The 22,056-nt window shown below is 55.6% G+C and overlaps 2 protein-coding genes across 7 annotated transcripts in view; both read right to left on the bottom strand.

The window, feature by feature from the left end:
- Positions 1-13,602, bottom strand: part of TMEM184A (transmembrane protein 184A) — a 16,179-nt gene extending 2,577 nt beyond the window's left edge. Inside the window, exons 1-7 of one of the 5 annotated variants that reach the window (XM_027768034.1) lie at positions 13,487-13,602; positions 6,596-6,805; positions 2,544-2,709; positions 1,814-1,904; positions 1,622-1,697; positions 1,439-1,530; positions 472-641 (exon numbers count right to left, since the gene is read on the bottom strand). In XM_027768034.1, the coding sequence (XP_027623835.1) occupies positions 472-641; positions 1,439-1,530; positions 1,622-1,697; positions 1,814-1,904; positions 2,544-2,709; positions 6,596-6,805 (805 nt within the window). In that variant the 5' untranslated portion in view covers positions 13,487-13,602. The other 4 variants (XM_027768033.1, XM_027768031.1, XM_006167873.3 and 1 more) reach the window with 4 other exon arrangements.
- Positions 13,603-19,780: 6,178 nt separating this feature from the next.
- On the bottom strand, positions 19,781-21,472 carry PSMG3 (proteasome assembly chaperone 3). Of its 2 annotated transcripts, XM_006167872.2 has the most exons (3): positions 21,431-21,472; positions 20,869-21,106; positions 19,781-20,262 (listed from the first exon to the last, which is right to left on the bottom strand). In XM_006167872.2, the coding sequence occupies exons 2-3, from the start codon at positions 21,082-21,084 to the stop codon at positions 20,110-20,112; spliced, it is 369 nt and encodes a 122-aa protein (XP_006167934.1). In that variant the 5' UTR covers positions 21,085-21,106; positions 21,431-21,472; the 3' UTR covers positions 19,781-20,109. The 2 variants fall into 2 exon arrangements, with proteins under 2 accessions (XP_006167934.1, XP_014439426.1); XM_014583940.2 differs by lacking the exon at positions 21,431-21,472 and having other exon boundaries at positions 20,869-21,424.
- Positions 21,473-22,056: the final 584 nt, after the last annotated feature.

Here is a 22,056-nt window from a genome sequence, read left to right as displayed (position 1 = left end):
TGTCACCCCCCACTCCTCTGATAGGCCCTGTGACTACCTGTCTGTGGTCTCATTTGATGGAGGAGGAGGCCAAGGTTCTGAAGGGCTGGGCACCTCCAAGTTGGGGGTCTTGGCATAGCAGATGCCCTAGCTGTCCCAAATGCCCATCCCCAGATCCTCACTGTAAGTGGGGATTGAGTGCCCTTGGCCCCGGGTCTGGCAGGGAGCAGACCTCAGGAGGCATCAGCATGGCCTCCACCTGCTCCCTCTCCACCAGTGATGGGCTAGACCTGCTCATAGGAGCTCCCCACTGGCCCTGTACCCAGGGGCATTACGGGCTTCACACTGAGAAGGCTGCTTTACTGACCTATGCTACGGCCAGGGGGGCCAAGGGCACCAGGAGGTGGGCACGGAGGTGTGGTCTGAACTCAGGTTCTCTGGGCTTCAGTCCCTGCCCCAGCAACCTCGCCCACCCCACTTGACCACACGCACCCTGCCAAAAAGACAGAAAAATGACAGCCTTGATGGTGAGGAACTTGAGGACAGGCTCAAACGGCTTCAGGAGCTCCTTGGTGGCGAAGTAGAAAAGGAACAGGGCGTAGAGGGCCAGGCTGACCGAAGCGTTGTAGATGAGAGTCACGTAGAGGTAGCCACTATGGATACTGGGCCAGAAGAGGGGCCATGGTCAGGGCAGACCCTGTGCCCCCAGAGCAGCTGCGCTGCCATCAGCCCACCAGCCTGTCCTCCCCACCCCCAGCCTGAGCAAGGCCAGCACCAGCAGCAGCCCAGCCTTGAGACCTCCCTTCAGGCCCTGCAGACAACACCAGGAGGCCATGACGAGCTAGGGGTTGGGTACAGTGGGGCCCTCAGGGTCTGAGTCCCAAGCAGGGGGCGGCAGGGATGGCTGCTCTTCTACAAAGTCCTCCCGCCCCTCCTCATCTCAGGCCCTGTCTCCTTCTCAGGCACCATCACCAGGGCTCAGGAAGCTGCTATCCCTCAGAAAACTGCCTCCCTAACCTCCACCCTCCTGGCTACTACCCGAAGGAACCTATGTTGTGGGCTCACGGACATGTGTGTACATGTGTGAACATACATGTGTGCTGCATGTATGTGTGATGTGCATGCACCCATGTGCAAGAACATGTGTGAGCCTCTGTGTGTGTGGGCCTGGCGCAGGGCTCCTTCCTGAGCACATTGCTCTGTGGCAGGTCAGGGCAGAACTTGGCTTCCTGGCCTGTGAGCTGTCCCCAGCAGGCCCACTGCAGGCTGGGGTTGGGGCCATGGTCCCGGGGTTCTCAGCGCACACTACGATGGTCTCATCTGCCATGGCCTCATGCTGGCCACGTCCACAAGGAGCGGGTAGCCCGGCATCTCAGCCTTTGCAGAAGACGGGGCCCTCTCTTTTCTGATCCCTTGGTGAGCTTGCCTCTGATGGCCCTGAACCCCCACCAGGCCTTACTTGAAATCCCCATCATGGTATTTGCCGAACACCTGGAGGATGATTGTGGTCAAGGCCATGATGGGCTTCACGATGCAGAACTGCAGTGTAGCCTGGGGAGATGAGGAGGGGTGAGAGGGCACCAGGGTGGGAGCCCGCCCCAGCACACTGGGTGGGGCCACAGGCAGCCAAGACCCCACTCACCTGCTTGCAGAAGCGCAGAAACCCGATGGAGTAGGACATGCCCTGAAGGCAGCAGGTGCCATAGAAGCAGCTGGACCTGGGGGTGGGAAGTCGCTGAGGTGGGGCACAGAGGACATGTCCCCAGCCCTGAGGCTGGCTGTCTGGTCCTGGGCATGCAGGGCATGGGGTGGAACAGTGAGGTGAGGGGCTTACTTGATGGGCTTGCCCCGAATCTCAGCCATGATAGCACTCTCACCACCCAGGTACTGGAAGCAGAGGCTCAGGAAGCTGTAAATGACAAAGGCTGTGGGGTGGACAGAGAACAGGTGTGAGCCCAGAGGCCCGTGAGGGATCCTTCTTGCACGAGGGCTCCTACAAACCACACAGAACTCCTCGGTATCCATCCTGGGAGACAAGGTGAGGCCCAGAGGCTGTGCCTGCAGCCCTCAGAGTGGGATGTTCTCCCCCAGGGGCCATCCTGCAGTCCTCAGTGGGATGCACCCAGTCAGGGGCCATCCTACAGCCCTCAGAGTGGAATGCTCCCCCCAGGGGTCATCCTGCAGCCCTGAATCGGAAGCTTCCCACCCCCGCCTTTGCTCTGGCTGCTCAGGTGGAACCTGTGGCCCAGCACTGCCGCAATGGCCGTCCTTGTCTAGAGCCCTGTTTCCCCAAGATGGGAGATGGGCAGGCTCCGCTACAGCCCTCCCCACTGGAGGCCTGAGGGTCTTATATCCAAGCCTGCTAGCCACACTTGGCATCAAGAATCCCCTCTCAACAGGGGGAGGAGTGTGGGGGTGACTGGGATGGGGCTGGCCATGGAGGTGCCTATACGTGTGCAGGCCTCTAGGGGCCCCTCCATTCAGCTCTCCCCAGCCCAACCCAGCATTTGGAATTTCTCACAACAAGGACAGTGAGGTGGTGTGATCCGGAGTAGAGCGCCCACCTTCATAGCAGTCCCGCACAGAATCGAAGTAGACATAGTACTGGTGACTTCCCAGGAGGAGGAGGCTGAGCCAGGAGTCGAAGGCGTAAATGGGCACGATGAGGAGCAGGCGGACGATGTAGCGCTGCTCCTGGGGCACGGTGTAGGAGCGCAGGTGCAGGTAGATCTGGGCCAGCGTAGGGAGAGTTGGAGTGGGGACCACCAGCCACCTGCCACCCCTGGGGAGTGCACCAACCCAGGCTTGGGAGGAAGTGGGGGTGGGGCAGACCGCTGGGGACCTTACATCTTTCTATAAGTCCTCAATGAGCATGCTTATTATAACTGAGAAGATAAATAATCTTCTACTATATTCAGATATACAAAATATGTATGTAAAAATATTTCTGATTTTTAACAATCATATATATATATATTTTTTTTTTCTTGGAGAGGTTTTTGCTACAGAGCACGTGCACTTGCCAGAACGACACAGAGAGATAGAGAGACAGAAAGTGAGAAATCACCCCCTGGGGGGATGGCCATGCTGCAATCCCTTCTCTTCCATTCTCCTCTCAGGATCTTGGGCACGCACGCACATGCGCCTGGCGTGAGTTTAAGCCACTGGGTCCGGGATTCAAACTGTAGTTGACTACATGGGAGTCCAGTGTCATAGCCATTATGCCAACTGCTGGTCCCCAGATATATATTTTTTAATTGACAAATAAAAATTGTATACACTCATGGTGTACATTAAGGGTTTTTTGTTTGTTTTCAATTTGCCACAGGGTACGTGTGCTCACCAGAGAGAGAAAGTGGGAAAGCACCCCCTGAGGGGATGGCCACACTGCGCCCTTCTCCATTTCTCTGCTCAGCATTTTGGACATGCGCCCAGTATGTTTTTCAAGCTGTTGGGTCTTGGACTCAAACTGTGCAGTTGGCCATGTGGGATCCAGGCACCTTAACCACCAGGCTGCCAGCTAGCCCACAACATTAAGTTTTATCACTAAGTTTTATCATTAATTTTTTTTTTTTGAGAGTTTTTTTGCTATAGGGTGTGTGTGCTCGCCAGAAAGACAGAGAGAGACAGAGAGACAGAAAGCGAGAAATCACGCCCCCCAGGGGAGATGGCCACACTACAACCCCTTCTCCTCCATTCTCGTCTCGGGATCTTGGGCGTGCACACACTCACACACACACACACCTGGTGTGAGTTTTGAGCCACCATGGTCCACTATGTGGGAGTCCAGCAATGTAACCATTACGCCATCTGCTGGTCCTCAATATTAAGTTTTGATATACTTATTATGCAATGGCTAAATCAAGCTAATTAACATACCCATTACTTCACGTACTCGTTATTCCTTGTGGCAGGACATTTCAATCTACTCTCTCAACAATAGAATGCATTTTCATTTACAGTAATCACCAAGTTGTACACTAGTGGCCTCGGGTGTGAACTAGATCCCTGCTCTTAGTGAATATTCTGGCAGTGGGAACACTCAGTCATTCATTTATTCATTCATTCAAGAGGAATTTCCTGAGGCCTGCTAAGTGTGAGACCCAGAGGAAAGGGAGGGAGACCTGGGGGCATAGACGCTCTGGAAAGCAGTTTGGCTTTCAACATGGAGACATTAGAAGGACACATACCCTTTGACATCTTCTAGGACTGTCCCTAGGAACAAACTGATTCACAAATAAAGAAAAAGTTGGTATATATATTTTTTTTACCAAGAACTTTCATACAGAGATTTATAGTCAGTGACTGCAGGGACTCCCATGCACGGTTACATCATGGTGCAACCATGCAAAGGGATGTGACAGAGCCAGCAAGAACAATGCTCAGAAATGTGCCCATGGGGGAAATGCTCTGATACAATGCAATATGTAAAACTCAGGATGGCAAATTGAGTAGGATCACAAGCATGTTAAAAATGCCTGGTAGAGGGCTGGCAGGTGGCGTGCTGGTTAAGGGCACTGGACTCCCACATGGCCGACCACAGTTCGAGTCCTAGACCTGGTGGCTTGCTTTCTCGCTTTCCCTCTCTCTTGCTCACTCTCTGTCCCTCTCTGGTCAAATTAAAATAAATAAATAAACTTTATTTTAAAAAAAATGCCTGGTAGAAATGAGAGGAAATACATCACTACCTTATTCCTAGGCAGTGGGAAAATATGGGTGATTATAGTTTTATCCTTTTTAGATTTTCCATGTTTTCTACAATTCTGAAAAAAAATAATAAAAAACAATAACAGGGTCTCTAGAGGAAGAGGAACCAGGAAGCCCAGTGCATGGGCAGGTGGCTGTGGTCCCACATACTGGGGGCACGAGGAAGGCTTCCTGGAAGAGGTGCCATGAGCAGAGAAGGTGGAGGGCACCCTGCGCCATGGGAGCAGTGTGTTCGGAGGCCTGTGTGATGCATTTCAGGGCACAGCAAGGGCAGTGGTGGGGCAGCCTGGCGCCAGAGACAGACTCTTTATCAGCCATGAACTCTTGGCCGGTGCAGTGTGAGGGCACAATGTGACCAGCCATTGGGAGGACTCTCCTGAAGCTGGCACCACCTGGCTGGGTGACTTTGGAAAGCCACTGTTCCCTCTGGCCTCACTTTCCCCTCTCGGTCCAGCTGGGCTCTAAATTGGTAAAAGTTTGGGGTCTCCACACAAGAGTGGGCCTGAAAGTGAGCTCAGGGGTAGAAGATAGGGACTAGGGCCTGAAACTTCAGCTTAAGGGATCTCTAGGAACCCTGCCCTGACTGCATGACCTCAGGAAGCCGGGCTACAGCCACACACAAAAAAAACTGGTCCTCAGGATTACAGCTCAAATATTGCCCCTTCCAGGAAGCCTTCCTTGATGGCCCTGTAGGAAGGGCCAACCTCGATAGGGCATCCGTGGCTCCGTACTGTACCTACTCACCCTCGCACGTGTATCATGTCTACCATGTTTCCTGGTTATTTGAGGCAACACCTGGACAAGCAGCACCCAGCAGGTGGCAGTCAATGGGCCCCTGCCTTTGGTGCCTCTGGTCACCTACTTTCCTGTCTGGCAATCTCCTGCCTGCCCTGATCCTGGCTCACGTGCCCATCCATTTCCACCACCAGAGCCAGACGAGTCAGCTTAAGGGCAGCCCTACTCTTAGCTCACCCCCTCCACAACCTTCTGTGGCTCCCAGACACCCCATACCTGGGCCGAAGGCTCACCTCTTTACACCGGCATTGAGGGTCCTCGCCGAACACCTCTAATCCAGGTGCCCCCATGGCTCCTACCTCCCCATCCGAGCAGAGGTGTGTTTCTACGCCTCTGTGTATCAGAGGTCTCAGGACTGCCCTGACCCTGACCTCACGGCCCCCATGCTTGGGCACCGCCCCCCGCTCAACCACTATCTGACACTTCCTTGCTGCGGAGCCCCCGTTTCTCAAGTGGGGGGCTATTTTCCGCCCTGGCAACTGCTCCAGGATGGCGGCTGTGTGTGGCTCAGGGCTGAGGATGTCACTTCTCTCCCTGCTTCCTGCATAATGAAGTGGAGGGGAGCTACCCCACCACCAGGGCCTGGAGCCCTGTCCCCTTTAGCCAGGCTCAGACCTTGCTCTTTGCACCCCTTTCCCTGCTTCCAGCTCCTTGCAGAGAAAGCCCAAGCCCTCACCAGCCTTCTCTGGGATGCCTTTCCTTTGGAGGGAGAAGGCCCTTCCTTTCCAGGGACTGAGCCTGGGAAGGACTCTCGGCTTCTCTGAGCTTCCGTCTTCTTGTCTATGAAATGGAGCTGTAGCTCTGACCTCGGCGAGCAGGGGAGGCGCTGATGCAACAGCGCCTGCCTCTGCTTGGAGGAGACCTTCCCATCTTTAGGTCCAGCTCCCACATGCCCTGTCCTGGAAAAAGCCCTGTGCCCGCCCCCTGCACTCAAGGCCACCACAGGGCCCCAGGACACCGGTTCTCAATTCCAGCCTGTCCTCCTGGCTCTGTACCATGGGACATTACCTAAGGGCTCACAATCCCAGCAGCACCCAGCGGGGCTTGGCTCAGCCATGGCCATGACCTACAGGCATTTCGGTCCCCAGGGCAGCCAGTGGTGGGGAGAGCTTACCTGGTGGCAGGTAATCACCAGAGCGGTCCACACAAAGATGCCTGAGATGCCTCGTGCCAGCGCTGTGGTGAGGAAAAGTCGAGGGGCACCCTGGGAGTCGTTCCCAGCACGGTCCATCTGTAGCCTGGCCGGAGAGGGGCTGGGCTGCAGCCAGGTGGCAGACACCAGGGGGAGGCTGGTTGTTCCCAGGAGCCCTGAGTCATTACTCATCTGCAGGGCAAAGGGAGGGGAGGAAGGAGTGAAGGGCAAAGGTGCAGGCACCAGGCAGCAGGAAGCAGCCAGGTGAGATGGAGCTGGGGGTGGGGCTGGGGCTGAGCCAGGGACCCTGGCAGTGGGCTCTGTGGGCCAGAGAGGCAGGGAGGGCAACTTTCCAGCTGGTCACCATCCCTGGTACACCCCCAGGACCTACTAGTGCTCACCTACTTTGTGTGGGACCGGGGGTCCAGCCACCTGGCGCACAGCACTGGCCTTGAGCAGCACTCTGCACCTTCAATGTGAGGGACCCCATCACTGATGCTCGGCTGCCTCCTGCCCATGCATCCCCGCCTCTGGTGCCCGGGCTTTCAGAGGACCCACATCTTAAGAGCCAAAGACTGTTACCCAGCCAGATCTGAGAAAGTGGCGGGTGGGGGAAGGGTCTAAGAAGTAGTCTCGGGCAGGCGTAGGTTGCAGCAGATGGCAAGAGGGAGGCCTACCCACCCCACAGACTCCCGGGGCCCTGCGGGACCATTTGGGTGCTGGGCTTTGCCACGGGTGCCCTGGCCACCACCCCACACTCACTTTCTAGCCCTTTTACACCTGCTCCTCCATCTCACGTCAACCTGCTGGGGCACTGGGTACATCCCTTTTCCCACACTGTAGCTCTGTCAGCCTCCTCTCCTCCCCCACCAGCCGGTCACCGGGCCCAGCGCCTACCTCTGTGGGCAGGAAGCTTCTCAGCCCAGCCCTGGGAGGCCCGGCCTCCAAGAAAGCCTGGCTGGTCATTCGTGTGGCCACGTGGCCCCCATTGGTGGCCCCACTGTGGGTGGGACAAGGCCCAGGGCGGGCACATAGCCTCACTTCCCAGTGGCCCACCTGAGCTTCTGGCTGCGAGGGGGCCGGCAAGGGAGGAGATGGGGCGGAGCGGAGGCCTGTTGACACTCTATCCCTCCCCGGCTGTTTGCACAGCAGCAGCTGGCTCCCAGAAACCTGCTGGCCGCCAGGCAGGGACAGGTGGGCGGGGCCTGTGGCCGCCAAGGTGAGCCTTGCTGGACTGGAGGCTAAAAGCTGGGGAGAGGAGACAGTGGGGAGCTAATGGGTACAGAGTTGCTTTTTAGGGTGATAGAAAAGTCCTCCAGCCAGAGGTGGCGGTTGCACAACAGCATGAGCATAGTTAACCGCCCCTGGGTAATGCACTTTAAAACGGATACATTGTGTGAATTTCACTTAGATCAGACCAGAAGTCTAGGGGCCGCAGGTGGCATAGTGGTTAAGGTGCTGAGCTCCCACATCAACTGCTGTTTGAAACCTGGATCTGGCAGCTTGAAAATCACACTGGGCACTTGTATATGTGTGCCCGAAATCCTGAGAGGAGAATGGAGGAGAAGGGATTGCAGCATGGCCATCCTCCCCAGGGGGTGATTTCTCATTTTCCGTTCCTCTGTCTCTCTTTGGCAAGCGCATGCTCCCTGTGGTAGAACAACAACAACAAGTCCAGGTCTCGGGAAGTCAATTGGAAACTTTGTATGGGGGATGCAGGGAGTGCCAGGCTGGCCGCTGGGCTTCGGGGTCTGCCAGTTTGTCCTGCCTCATTCTAACCCCAATACTGGAGGCCCCTGGACCTGAATCGTGACTCCTGGGAGGAGGAGGCTTGGTTCTCAGCCGGACTCTTGGCCCATTCTGGTTACACAGCGGGTGCCACTACAAAGTGCCCACTCTGTGCTAAGACCACACACCTATCCTGCCTGAACCTGACCCTCCCCCAGCCATGGGCAAACAGGGGTCAAGGTCAGAATCGCAGGAACTACTGTTCCCCGTTTAGAGGTGGAAACTGGGGCTCAAGAGGCTTCACGTCTCCAATATTTCCCACCCTGCTGTTCCCTCCACCCACGCTGTCCCACCAGGGAGCTCTGACTCTCAGGCCCTGCCTTCCCCTGACCTGCCTAGGCAGCTCCTGCCCTGCCCCTCTGGCCCTGGCCCGGGCCTGTTGCCCACAGGCTCCACACTTCAGTGTCAGGCCCTCCTCAGAGGTGCCTAGGACCTTCTGTACCAGCCTCGCTCCCAGGTGGCTTGTCCTGCAGTCTCAGGTGTCACCTCTGGGAAGAACATTCCCTCTTTCCCATCACTGTCTATTTCACTGAAAGTCCTCACCCGCCTGTTTGTGTTGTTGGCCTTCCTCGTCGGGAGCGTTCAGAACCTAGCGTTGTATATGTCCTACATGTGGGGGGCAGAGAGGGCTCGAGGACTTCTGCTGCCAAGGAGAGTGCCTCCTGCGTGCCGGAGTGCTCATCCCCAGCCTCCAGCCTGCCCCGGGGTGTCTGGGACCTGAAGACGTGTCTGTTTAGCACAGAGACAGAGCCCTGGACATAGACCGCATTACCATCATGGCAAACAATCAGGACACAGGAGCTATCACTGCCTGCAAGTGACAGTGACTCAGGACTTGGAAGGGTGTTGGGACATGGACAGAGCTGGAAGGAACCCAGGAATCATCTCACTCCTTTCGCTCAGGCTAAAGGAGAGGAAACTGAGGGCCTCCGTGTGAGATGAGGCCTCAGGCCCTCCTCCAGGCTGATGGTGGGATGACTGCATGTACAGCACGACTCACTGTGGTTAGATGTCAGAAGGACTTCCCTGCGAAGTCACCAGGGCCAGGCTCCTAGGAAGGCTCTGGGAACTCTGGCTTTGGGGGACTCAAGGACTGGCCCCTGGACACAGACCAAGGGTTTCCCAAGGCCCTTCCTTCGGCGGCAGATCCCACTGTGGGAAAAGGTAGAACTTTCTGAAGCAGCTGGTTGGGTGATCTCCCCAACCCACAGGTGCTCAGTGGGAAGAGTGGGTGTGGGGTCCTTGGCATCTGCCTGAGCTGGCTTATGGCCCCTGAGGTTCTGTGATCTTTAGGAAGTCCCTTGAGTCAGGGTCATCTCCCTGCTCTGATGGTGGAAGCCAGGCCCTGTGTCCCTTCTGGGTTGTTCTCTTAGCTGTCCTACCTGGCATGTTCTTGTTTAGCCGCCGCCTCTAGGAAGGCCTCCAGAGCCACAGTCTCCGCCCCTAAGCCCGCACACTCCAGAATGTCTTGCACACTCTGGGAAAGTATGACTTTGCCTCCTGCTTTGCTCCACCCCCAGCACTGGGCCTTGCAGGCATTTGATAAACCTGGGGCTCTGGAAGGGGCGAGGCCTCCTGCCGTCTCTCCCCACCCTCCCTTCTCTGACTTTGTGATGAGGTCACTTCCGGAGACAGCCTCAGCCCTCTGCCCTTTATTCTGCCCGTGGCCTTAGCCACCTCGACAGGCCCTTTCACCTCTTCCCATCTGTCAAATGAGTCCAGTCCGGGGGCCGGCAAGTGGCATGGTGGTTAAGGGCGCTGGACTCCCACATGGCCAACCGTGGTTTGAGTCTCAGTTTCTCTCTCGCGCTCGCTCTGTCCCACTCTGGTCAATTTAAAATAAATAAATAAAGTTAAATAAAATAATTATTAAAAAAATAAAATGAGTCCAGTCCAAGGTCTAGCCAAAGCGGGAGGTGGGAAATGGAAATGTGGCCTGCCTGCCCCTCCTCTGGGCCACGCTGCCCACTGGCCTCCTCGGGCCCCCCCTGCCCCCGGCCCTGCCTCTGCATCCAGCCTCTCATCTCACCACCCAGGCTCTGTCCCCAGGAGTAAGGGCCACTTTATTGTCCCCCACATCCAGGCAGGGCCTGGGCTCTTCCTACCAAATCCCCTTCCAATAGGTTCCTGGTCACCCGGCAAGACGAACACGCAGGTGTCCTGGGTGTGAATTCCAGCTCTGCTGTCCCCCGGCGTGTGTCACACCTTGGCATTCCACCTCAGTATTCCTAGCTGTGAGATGGGGGCAGCAATGCCTGCCTCGTGAGGCGGGGAGGACACGATGAGATACGAACTCACGCACACAGCAGGTACTGGACGGTAGCGGGCTTCTTCTCTCATCTACCCGTGACCCATCTTCCTGGGCACAGAAGACCTCCCATCCCAGGCCCCTAGGATGGCCCCGCCCTCACCCATCTCCCTCTCTGAGCTAGTTCTACCCCCTGCTGGGTGTCTGTGAGGTGGCTCCAGGTCTCCCCAGAAAGCCTGGACTGTCTCCCACATCCCTTGGCCCCCTGACCTCACCCCTGGACATACTGAAGGTCATCCAGAGTGAGAAAGGGGCCCAGGGAGTGTCCAGCCCCCTGCCTCCCCTCCCTGAGAGGCCTGGGGCCCAAGTCCACGCACTCTTGCTGGGATCTGGCTGGAGGCCTCACCCTGCACTGCCTCCAAGTGCCCAACCCGTGCTGGCTGAGCAGTCCCAAGACAGCCAGCAGCCTCCAGAGGACCTTGTAGTCCGTGGGTCTGGCTGGGCACCCACTGGCTCCCACTCTGCAGTACAGCCCGCACAGACCCCATTCAGATATTGGATCTGCTAGACCTAGTTCATGGTGAGGAAACTGAGGCTCAGAAGTGATTCCCTGATGAGGGTCATGTAGCCTGTGAGGACGGGATCCCAGAATCCATGCCACTCTGGTCCCAGCCCCCGAGGTCTAGGTGTCTTTCTCACCTCTGCCCTTCTCCATCAGGGAGTGACCTGCCCGCTGAAGCCAGGGCCCAGCACCTAGGTGGGTCATCGTTTTCAAGCCTCGCTTCTGGGGTGAGGGGAGGGCTTGCTCCACATGGCCTTCCCAGGGGTCCAGACCCCTATGGCAGGACTCGCATCAGGGTACAGCCTAAGAGAGCAGGAGGCTCAGGGGTGTGGGGCTGCTCCTCCCCCACCCAGCTCCATGGTGGGAACTGAGCTGGCTGGGACAAGTTTGGGTGGAAAAAGGGTGCTGGGGTTCAGGACTGGGTCCCCAGGGAGGGGCAGTGAGCAGCTGACTGTTGGGCCATCTGCCCACGGAACTGTGGCTGAATGTGCTTTGCTCCGGAGGTCGGTGTCAAGCCCACACCCACTCAGGAGAGACAGACTGACCAGGCCTGGCTTCCCTGTTGGGGCTAGACACTGCCAAGCCCATCGCAGGACAGACCTGTCTGCCAAGTCCACTGTTGACCAGCCTCCTGGCAGCTCCCAGCACGGCCAGGGCCCAGGAGCTGCAGAGAACTGAGTCGCTGGCCAGTCCTGGGTCTCCCTACACTTGCTCTTGTGCCTTGACCCTGGCAGAGCCACCTGCCTTTCAACCCCGGTAGCCATGGCTCCTGCCCATGGCTCTGGGCTGGCCACCGAGACAGCGCCTCCTCCCAGATGGCCTTCCCTCTCATGTCTTTCCAGACAGGTGCAGGCCTTGCTCTGCCTTGTCTTGTTCCCTGCTGTGCCCAGAGTCACCTCTCAGGGTTCTAAAGCTAATTCAGGGTCCCAACAAGTGTCACTGCCTCCCGGAAGCCAGGAACTGTGGCTGCACAGGGCCTGCCTGGGGTCTGCAGAGGGGACCAGGCAGTGTGACACATCCCTAACACCCTGCCTCCCAAGCCGGTCTCACCAGTCATCAGGCTCTCCCCTTGGGGAGCCCTCGCCTGCTGGGTGCCCAGTGAATCAGCAGATAGTACTCACCACTGAGCTTTTGTCACAACCAACAGGACGGCCCTGACTCAGCTCCGCACACCTGGGATGTGGAGTGACTAGGGCATGCAGTCACACACATGGGGGCAGGGGTGTGGCCAGGCTCTGGGTCTCCCCTGCCCAGTACTGTCCTGTAGGTCACAGAGGGCTGGAAATTGAGTGCAGTGGCCACCCACCACCCCCGGATCCCCAGAACCTCTTCCCTCCTTCCCTGCAGGCTTCCTCTGGCTCTGGGATTCCCTAGCTCCTGATCTGCCTGCCACCTTCCCACCTTCCACTGGGCAGCACTGCCTCCTGGTGGCCAGGACGCCTGCTCCTCACCTGGGACAGGGGCCTAAGCTGAGAGGAGCAGGATCTTGGCCTGGCCACTCCTGGCTTCTGGGGCCTTGGGCAAACGCTGCACCTGCACCTGTTTCCCATGACAATCTGAGTCCCATGTCTGGCTAGGCAGCAGGTCAGCTGCCGTCAGAGTCAGGGCTCAGGTTGGCCCTCTTCCTTCTTCTCAGATGGATGCAGCACGAGAAAGAGCCTGCTCACCTGCTCTGGGTTCTCTGGACCTGGGGCTCCCGTTGTCCTGGTCAGCCTGGCGTCCCACGGTCAGGTGCTGCAGGGGGTGGCCTTCTCTCACCTTCCGGCTCTGAGCTGTCTTATTTCCCACCAGAACCCCCCAGCAGGCCATGCGGAGAACGCCACTCTTTCTGTAGGTCTACTACTCTCTGTCCTGCCAGGGCCGGTTCATGCCTCCCTGCACCTATACCCAAGTCTCCCCAGACCTGTTGCTTCAGTCCCCTGAGAACCTGCCCAGGGCCTGCCCCTACCTGCCTTTGCCCAGAGTGGGCTGCCAACTCTGGGTGTGTACCTGAGGCGAGGACTCCTATCTGGAGCTGGGGCGGGGACTCTGATCTAGCCTTGGACTTGCCAGGCTAGCCTGAGACCCTTCTCAGTTACCAGGTGGCATCCTGGGGCCTGGCAGTGGGCCAGCCTCTGAGGCAGAGATGGGGAAGGGGTGGGGGGGCTGTGATTCCCAGATTTTCTAGGAGCAAGTATTTTCCTCCAGGACTCACCACCCCCTTGGAGTGCATGGGGCCCTGACCTGGACATACGAACCCCAGATACACACCCACATACACACCCACACAGCTCACCGCCTTGGTGGCTCTCGGCTGCTGGCAGGGCCCGTTGGGCAGGTTTGTTGCAGCCTCCAGGCCTGAGAGGGTGGCCAAGGTGGTGTCCAGCCCGCAGTGAAGTCTCCAGCCCTTTTACCCCCTCCCACAGCAGCTGGTGCAGCCTGGGTTGGCAACACGATTGCTCCTGCTGAGGCCCTGGTCTCTCCCTAGATCCAGAAAACTCCTCCCAGCCCCAACCCAGGCCCCGCCTGGCTGGCCCTACCTGTACCAGCCGGCATCTGGGCCACACCCTCTGCCATCGCCTGCCCAGATTCTGGGACCAGCCATCCATCCAGGTCCCATCAACTTGCTTCTCCTTCCTTCTACAGAGGGTGTAAAGCTCTGGGCCTTAGAGTCCCTGGAGTCTGGGCAGATCTTATGGCCAGTGACTGGAGTAGGCTGGTCACTGCATTTCTTGGCCCTTGGTGTGCTTTGGAGTCCCAATGCCCGCCTCACGTGGTATGAGGGTGCAGCAGGTGAGGCAGCGTCTATCTTCTGCTGGTCCATCCCCATTCCCTAGAGCCCCATATTAGGGAGCCAGAGGGAGTCGCAGGATGAACCTCACTGCCAAGCCCTGATCATGGCCCCACACGCAACACGTGCTGTGTGCTGAGGGCCTTTTGCGAGCCAGGAACTATGGATGGGCTCCTGCTGACCAAGAGGAAGTTGAGGCTGGGAGCTGTAGGCCCCTGGCTAGGAGGCAGGAGTGATACACCCTGAATCCCAATTGTTTCACCTGTTCCGAGGGTGGTGAAACCTTGAAGAGGTCACTGAGGCCTTAAGCCTCAGTCTCCCCAATTGTGAAGTGGGTTCAACAATGCTTGCTCTTTCTGGTGGCTGTGGGGGTTGGAGATCAACAAACGGGCAGAGCAGGTGCACATCTGGAGTCCTGGCTGCAGGTTCTGAGAAATGCCACTCAGGGCTGGGGTTGCTGGGGTTCTTCTCGGAGAGTGTTCTCTCTCTCTCTCTCTTCCTCCTCTCCGTATGGGTGCCCAGCCGGGAGCTGCTGCCTTCCCTCCCTGCTCAGGCTCAGCACGGGGTGAATGGGGGAGGGTGCGGGGCCTGTTGTAGCATCCTCTGACCTCCAGGCCTTCACATCTTCTCTGTGGAAGGTGCTTGGGAGAGGCTCACATGTGAGAAGCTGAGGAGTGTCCAACACATAGTGTCTGGGGCCCCGCAGGACCACAGTCTTCATCAAAACCTCCCCAGACTCGGGCTTCTTTCTGAAGTCTCCGACTTCCCCAGGGCTCCAGTGCTCTGCTCCTTTTACAATCTTTCTGGAATTTATGAGTCCTCATTTCCAGCCTAAACTACCCTTCACTTCACACAAGACAGGGTCTGTCCTGTTTTTCTCACTGATGCCAAACTAGAAAACCAAAGTGCCAGAGGGCCTCTCTGCAGCCATTTCCCCATCGGTCACATTCCTCTGACCTCATCCTCATCCTGGGCCCTCATGCCAGTCACTTACCCAGGGCTGTTCTCCTGATTTCCAAGTTTGTTTCTAGGAGCTAAAAAAAAAAAATAGCCGAGACCAACTTTTCTCTGAGTGCCACGGTCTCACTCCTCCCCTTACACATCACGATTGGTCAGTTGGACCAGGGCTCTGTCAACCCCCTGCAAAAGCTGCTCAGAAAAATAGCTAAGAGCAGCTGCCCTCCCTGGCTTTTCCCGACCACCAAGATAACTGCACGCCCTTGGCTCTGGGCTGGAACACATCCCCACATCCAGGTAGGCAAAGGGGAAGCGTGGCTGGGGGAGCTTGGAGAGACTGCCCGCAGCTCTGCAGAGAACAGTGTTGCATGAATCACACTGCGCTGGTCCAAGGGCATTGCCTTCAAGAGCGAACCTCCCCTGCCGTCTGTGCTGCAGGGGCTGGCAAATTAGCCCAGTGCTCATTATTTACATTTGGCCGTAAATTGCTGGACGTTGTAATTACAGTTTGATCGCTGGGTAAGCACCCCACGCAGTCTTTCCATCTAAAGGAACAACAATTTCCACCCAGCGGACAGCCCTGCCTGCAGAAACTGCCAGCGTTATGGATCTCCTTACTGGAGCAGGGGTCTCTCCTCCTGAATTACAGCAGCTGGGACCAGCACCGCGGAAAGCAAGGGCCAAGCGCCTTTTCACACGAGCTGCCAGCTGATTTATAAGGCAGAGCAGAGCAGTAAGGCACTGGCGTGGATGATGGAAGCATTTAGTTTCAGCCTGTATTTTTAATAGCTACCAGGCAGCTTCAGGCAGCTGTAAATAAGTATGACTTAGAGCAGGCACTGGGGACCCTGGTTTCAATTATACATCAGTGTCAGTAGTACCTTCGAGGCGGGCATCCGAGGGACTGTGCAAATAACAAAGGGCAACGTGGTGTTTACCTATGGGGCTGCCACTTATCACTGGGTCTTGCACCCTTCCCAGATTTCCCAGTCTTAATTTCTTCCACTACCTGCTTTTTATGGGTGGTCACAGGGACTCAGTTGGTGCCTGGCTCTCAGGAAGCCCTGAAGCAGAGCACTGAAGCAGAACCAGACAGAAGTAAGGAGGCGAGACTGACCTTGGCAATCACCAGGACTGTTCACTCCTGGACATGCAGGCTCATGGCCCAGGAATGACAACCACTGAGGGCGTTCCTGGGCAGAGCCGGGAACTGGGTGCCCTGCCTGGCTTCAAACCCCAGCCCCACCACTCAGGGGCAGCTGGGCGATCTCTTGGGTCTCTTTCTTGTCTATACACCACAGGTGGTGAGAGCAGCCCCTCCCTGGGTTGCTGTGAGGATTAAACGAGTTACTCTGTGTGAAGGACTGACTGAAGGGCTAAAGTTCTGTTATTACCTGTTTAGGGACCGGATCAGAAAACCAAGGGCTGCAAACCTGAATTTAGACTCAGTTGAGTCCTACCCATGCTGCCGCTCCCCCGTCTACTCAATGAGCGGAGCGCTGCGGCTCCTCGTACAAAAGCATGATTGTGAGGTAACACATACAAACATTTAGGCTAAGATTGACAGATTCTTGCCTGAGCGACCACTCTAAAACATTAACCCCTGCTTTGGGATCAAGTCTGGGGGTTCTCCCTAAACAGGCTCCCCTTATTCCAGCAGCAGGTGTGGAGTCCCCACACTTGCCACGATGCGTGTCACCTGCGTAAGGCCTCAATGTGTGGACAATCCTCGTTTTTTTTTTTTTTAGAGGTGCGTGCGCTCGCCAGACAGACAGAGAGAGAGACATAGAGACAGAAAGCGAGAAATCACCCCCCAGGGGGGATGGTCACACCACAATCCCTTCTCCTCCATTCTCCTCTCGGGATCTTGGGCACTCACGCACATGCGCCCGGCGTGAGTTTTAAGCCACCGGGTCCGGGATGCGAACCATGGTCGACTACGTGGGAGTCCAGCGACATAGCCATTACGCTAACTGCTGGTTCCCAATCCTCTTCGTTTTTAAAAGTCTGAGAGGGAGGGAGGGGAGTCAGGAATCCCTCAATCTCTCTCCTCAAGCCTTCCAGGATGGGGCATGCCTGTGGGTGTGCCAGGCGTGTTGATTGACTTGAAGTCTAAACCCCAAGGCCTTTCCACACAGCTCCAGTACGGATGGCATGGTGGTGCCTACTGCCTACTGTGACTGGAACTCCCTTGTCCTTTGTGGGCTTTAGAACTTGTGCTGGTCCAGGTCCTCCAAGAGGCTGAAGCAAACAGTATTAAATGTGTAGGGTTTTATTAGGGACAATGCCTGTTAGGAAGTGGGGTGGGGAGCTACCAGTGAGAGCCGTGGCCTGGGGAGGTTAAGCAAAGCCATCTAGGAGCATTTGGGTCATTCAGCCCCAACAGTCCTTCTACCAAGGATGGGTTTGCCTCTGTACCACTGGTGTCCCCGATGCATTCAGTCACAGGTGGGGAGCATCCTGGGGCTGGGGGCAGGGGCCGCAGGTCACCTGTAGCCCCTGCAGTAGGCACCTGTGAGGACCATTTCCCTCAAGTATCAGCACCCTCTGGAAGGCTGGCAGGATCCCCACATTCCCATCTCATGCTGAGGTTGCCTTGGCCACGCTGCAGCTGGTCCATACCTATAGGTTTACCTGACTGAGCACTGGTGGAGACCTTGAGCTCATAGGCAGGAACCATGCTGAGGGGGACCCAGCAGGTAATACGGTATAGGGCATACAGTAGGCACTGTTTTGCTGAAGGCATGAAGACAATCAGCTTTCTTTTGTCCCATTTTCAGCAAATTCACTTTCTAAACTTAAAAGTTACACTAGCTGTTTAAAATGGTCTTTCCCATCACCTAGAGAATTGTTTTAAGATAAAGGAGTGAAAGGAAGGAGGCACCTCCCACTGGCTGTGGTGATACCCCTTCCCTGCTCCATTTCTCCATCCTGCTGGGATTCTGGGCATGGATGCCAGTGTGTTTCAGGCTGGGATTTGAATTGCAGTCGGTCCTGTGGGATCTGGCTCTCTTTAACCACTAGGCTATGGGGCTGGCCCTGGTGTGAGTTTATTGGTAGGTCTCAGGGTTATTACAACAAATGATAATTACATGGTTCGCACAAGAGGACTCACCCAGCCCAGCTGAATTTTGCATTTTTACTCTCTTTGTTGTCATTTGGAACCTGAATGTGGCCTGATACAGAAATAAGGATTTGGATCTACTCCTCAGCTCCCCGGGTTTCTCTACCGTTCTCCACATGGCCCCGTCTCAGGTCCAGGTCTGAGACCACCACTGCGGGAGTCCTGGGGCAGCTCTAGCAGGGCGCTGGGTGCTTAAGAATCCAGGGCAGGAAACTGCAGGCATGTAAAGCTGTGGCTGGTCAGGGAGAGAAGGACCGGGTCTCCGCTGATGGTGGGGGCTGACGGCAGTAGAGAAGAGGAAAGGGCAAAATCTTCAACTTTTCTTTTTTTCAAAGAGATTTTTGCTATAAGGTGGGTGCACTTGCAGAAGAGACAGAGACAGAAAGTGAAAAATCACCCTCCCATCCCCCCAAGGGGGGATGGCCAGGCTGCAATCCCTTCTCCATTCTCCTTTCAGGATTTGGGGCACACACGCACATGGGTCTGAAACTCAAACTACAGTTGACAGGAGAGTCCAGCAAAATAACCCATTATACCATCTGCTGGACCCAAGAATGATTTCAAAAACTGCAGGGTTTAAGAAATCTTTGGTTCTAAAAGAAAATCAAATTAAAATGTCCCTTTCTAATCTTATAAACACATGAATGCCACCCACAGCATTCCTTTACATGCACCTAAAGAAGTGAATCCCTGGGGCTGGCAGGTGGCATGGTGGTTAAGGCACTCGACTCCCACATGGCCAACTGTGGTTTAAGTTCTGGACCTGGAGGCTTGCTTTCTCACTTTCCCCCACCTCTGATGAGTACACGTGCCCTGTACCAAATGTAAAAATCTTAAAAATAAATAAAATGAAATAAATAATTCTTAAAAACATGAGTGAATCCCCAATCCCTGGAAGGGCATCCTGGATGCGCATTCCATTTTTGGGTTCTTACGTGGTTTCTGCTTCAAGACCCTGTGTCATCTAACACAACTTTCCAGCAACCTCTCATTTCTTATGAGAATGTAAGAGGGTCAAAAGGTACAAAGATCTAACCTTTTGGCATCAGCAACCCCTTCAATGGGTCTGGAAGAAAGACCAGGGACAGCACAAGTGGGTGCCAGGGTGCCATTTGTAAGAGCATAATGCCATCTTGAAGCCATTGCCTCATCCGGTGCTCTGGCCAATTTTTGCAAGTATTTCCCGTGCATATTTCTCCAGGGCAAATCTGACCTGACCTCAAACTCTTCAAGCTTCTCACTGAACTTGGGATCAAGCCCTATGGCCTCAGCACAGAAGGCCCTCTGCAGCCTCTCCCACTGCAGACTTCTAGTTTAGCCACACAGGTGGTGTAATGTTAGTAAACTCTGCGAAGCAGCCTGCCCTTGCTGTACTTCTCTACTTCACTTGTACAAGAGGTTCCTTTACTGGAAATGTCCTCCCCAAACATTCATGATTCGGTGGCTCCTGAAGCTAGATCCCCAGCCCCAGCACAGGAACGGGCACATGGCAAGGTGGTAGGAAGTGTGAGTCGAAGAATACTCAGAGAAGGGTCACAGAAAAAGCTGTAAGATAACAGTGTGCAAAAGGCCCATCCCTGGGATCACCGCATCTCTGTGAACGAGAGAGTCCACATTTTTGCCAAACAAGTTTCCTACCCATGTAAGGTACACTAAATTGAACTTAGGGCAGATGCCCGAAATCTCTCAATATTGTTCACAAGGATGGTAAATTACTTTGAAATACGCATTTACTTTTAATAAAAAAGAAACTTCCTCCTAGAATTGGTCCTGCACATTGAGAGCCATGAGTCATACCTGCTGACTCATCCTTTCAGTTCTCAAATATATGCAGCGATTTGGACTCCAGTGAGAACCATTCATAACTTCCTCAAGACACATTTCTCTTCTTCCCATCTGTGGGCGATCTTGGTAACCACAGTAAGAGTCTGCTTGAGACAGGAATATTTTTTCCGTTTCTCCTTCTATGATAAAAAGCAGGGAGTGAGGGGGTCTTTTGAGTCCCTCTGTGGAGGTCTCTGTTTCTGCTTGATATTGTTGAATTCGGTCACCACACCTGGCACACCCGAATCACCTCCTTCAAGGCTTTCACCCCCTCCATGCTTTTGTCCTTCACAGCCACAGCTAGGAGGACTGCTCGATTTCCAGCTTCCTGAGACACAAATGCTACCAGGTTCTTTGCGAAGACGTGGATGAGAGGCTGGTGAAGGAAAGGGGAGGAAACCATTTTAAGTTCAAGAAATCTGTTTCTTTTTTTCCTAACACCTTTATTAAGTATCCCTCAGGAACCCAGACTGGCTTCCCACGCCACCATTAAATCACCGCCCGATAAGTTCGAGGCGACAGTGATTCAGAGTCCAATGAGACACTCAGAACACTCCAGTCATAAACAAGCTGCTAGAGAGGCATCATTAAATTTTTCTTCCCCTGAATCTTCCAGCTATCTCTAATCTGGAAGGACTCAGGAAAGACCAGGCTGCAGAAGGGAGCTGTCAAATCTCACAGATGATCTTTCTAGAAGGGAGCACAGACAGCTGATCATTAACATAATGTATCACGACAGGGTCAAACTGAGGAGGAAGACCACATTACAAAATCAATACCTCCATTTGTCTGCTGGATAAAACGCTGACAGGCATAGAAAAGCGTCCGCCCGGGGCAAGCGGGTGCCCTCAGACCCACCAAGCCCTGGAAAACGCTGTCACTGTTGAGGTCTTGCCTACCAGATACTCAGCACCCTTACGGACACATTATACACCGGAGAGGTTCCTCCTCCACTCGAGGCATCCCTTCCCAACTCTTTTACCTCATCCTGCCCCAGAAGGACTTTTGTAGTGAGCATCGGTCTGCTGATGTCGCTTGCCACGTTGCTGGGCTCCAGGGAGACCAGGGTACCCATCTTCCCAAACTGGGTCACTACCACCAAGATGTGACTACTGAAGGCTGTGCAGACCACCTGGGTGGGGACCCCACACACCAGCTCAGTCTTCTGTTTCGATATCACCAATGGTTCGCTTTCCATGGTCGGGTCTCTTTAATGGCAGCTTTAATTGAGAGGAGGAAAAAAGGCAGTCAATGCAGTGCCAGCCATGGTGTATGAGCTGACGTGGTGTCGGGCCACACAATAGGTATCATCCGGCGTTAAACAGCCAGGCGGTTCAGGCGCACACTTCGCCTGGCACTTTTCCGGACTAGGACTGACAAATGATGGAGTTGTGGGCGGACGGGCAGGGAGGCGAGCAGCGGGACCCTAAGTCGGCCCGGCATCGCGATCTCCCGGGTCCCAGCAGGACGAGGGGCCCCAACCCACAGAGCAGACTGCTGCAAGGCACGCGGGAACCCAGGGAAACACGAGCCGCCGCACTTACCCGCGCCCGGAAGTAGCTCTGCGTGAGCAACGCGGGCCCGCCCATCCTCCGGAAGTGCAGGCTGGGGTTTCCGGCCCCAGGAAGTATAGCCCGGGCGGCTGGGTTCCGGCGTTCGGGAGGTCCCGGGGGCACTTTCGAGCCTAGCAGGTGTTTCAGGAAAGGACGCTGCGGCCCCAACCCGGCCTGGGCCTCTCAGCCCAGGTCCTTAGTGAGCGGACCTTCGGTTTCTCCAGAGGAGTCTTCAGGAACCTGGTTTGTGGCGCAGAACCCCGACAGCGCCGGCGGCCCCCACCCGCAGTAACAGCTCTGACACTTGAGGACCTGTTAGAGCAGGCTTGTCGCCTGCTGGGCTGTTCGCTGGGACCCGGCGGGGCCCCAAGTGCTTCGTGTAATCCCGACAACTCCATTAAGTAGAAACGTAATTTCTTCCCTTGTACAGGTAGGGTGTTAGGGGCAGAGGGTGGCCAGCACTGCCCTGTAGCAGGATGAGTTCTGGTTCCTTCCAGTGGCCCCCTCCCCAATTCTTTTTTCCAAGCTGGGAGGTTTATTGACAGGGCAGGGGAGTTGTGGGCAGCTGGAAATGGGAATTTGAGTTCTGAGACCTCTTCAGAAGATTACAGTGTATT

The sequence above is a fragment of the Tupaia chinensis genome, unplaced genomic scaffold, assembly GCF_000334495.1.
Source record: "Tupaia chinensis unplaced genomic scaffold, TupChi_1.0 Scaffold145208_1, whole genome shotgun sequence".
In the NCBI taxonomy this organism is placed as follows: Eukaryota; Metazoa; Chordata; class Mammalia; order Scandentia; family Tupaiidae; genus Tupaia; species Tupaia belangeri.
Note: the sequence above shows the minus strand (reverse complement) of the source record. Positions and strands in the feature narration are given on the sequence as shown.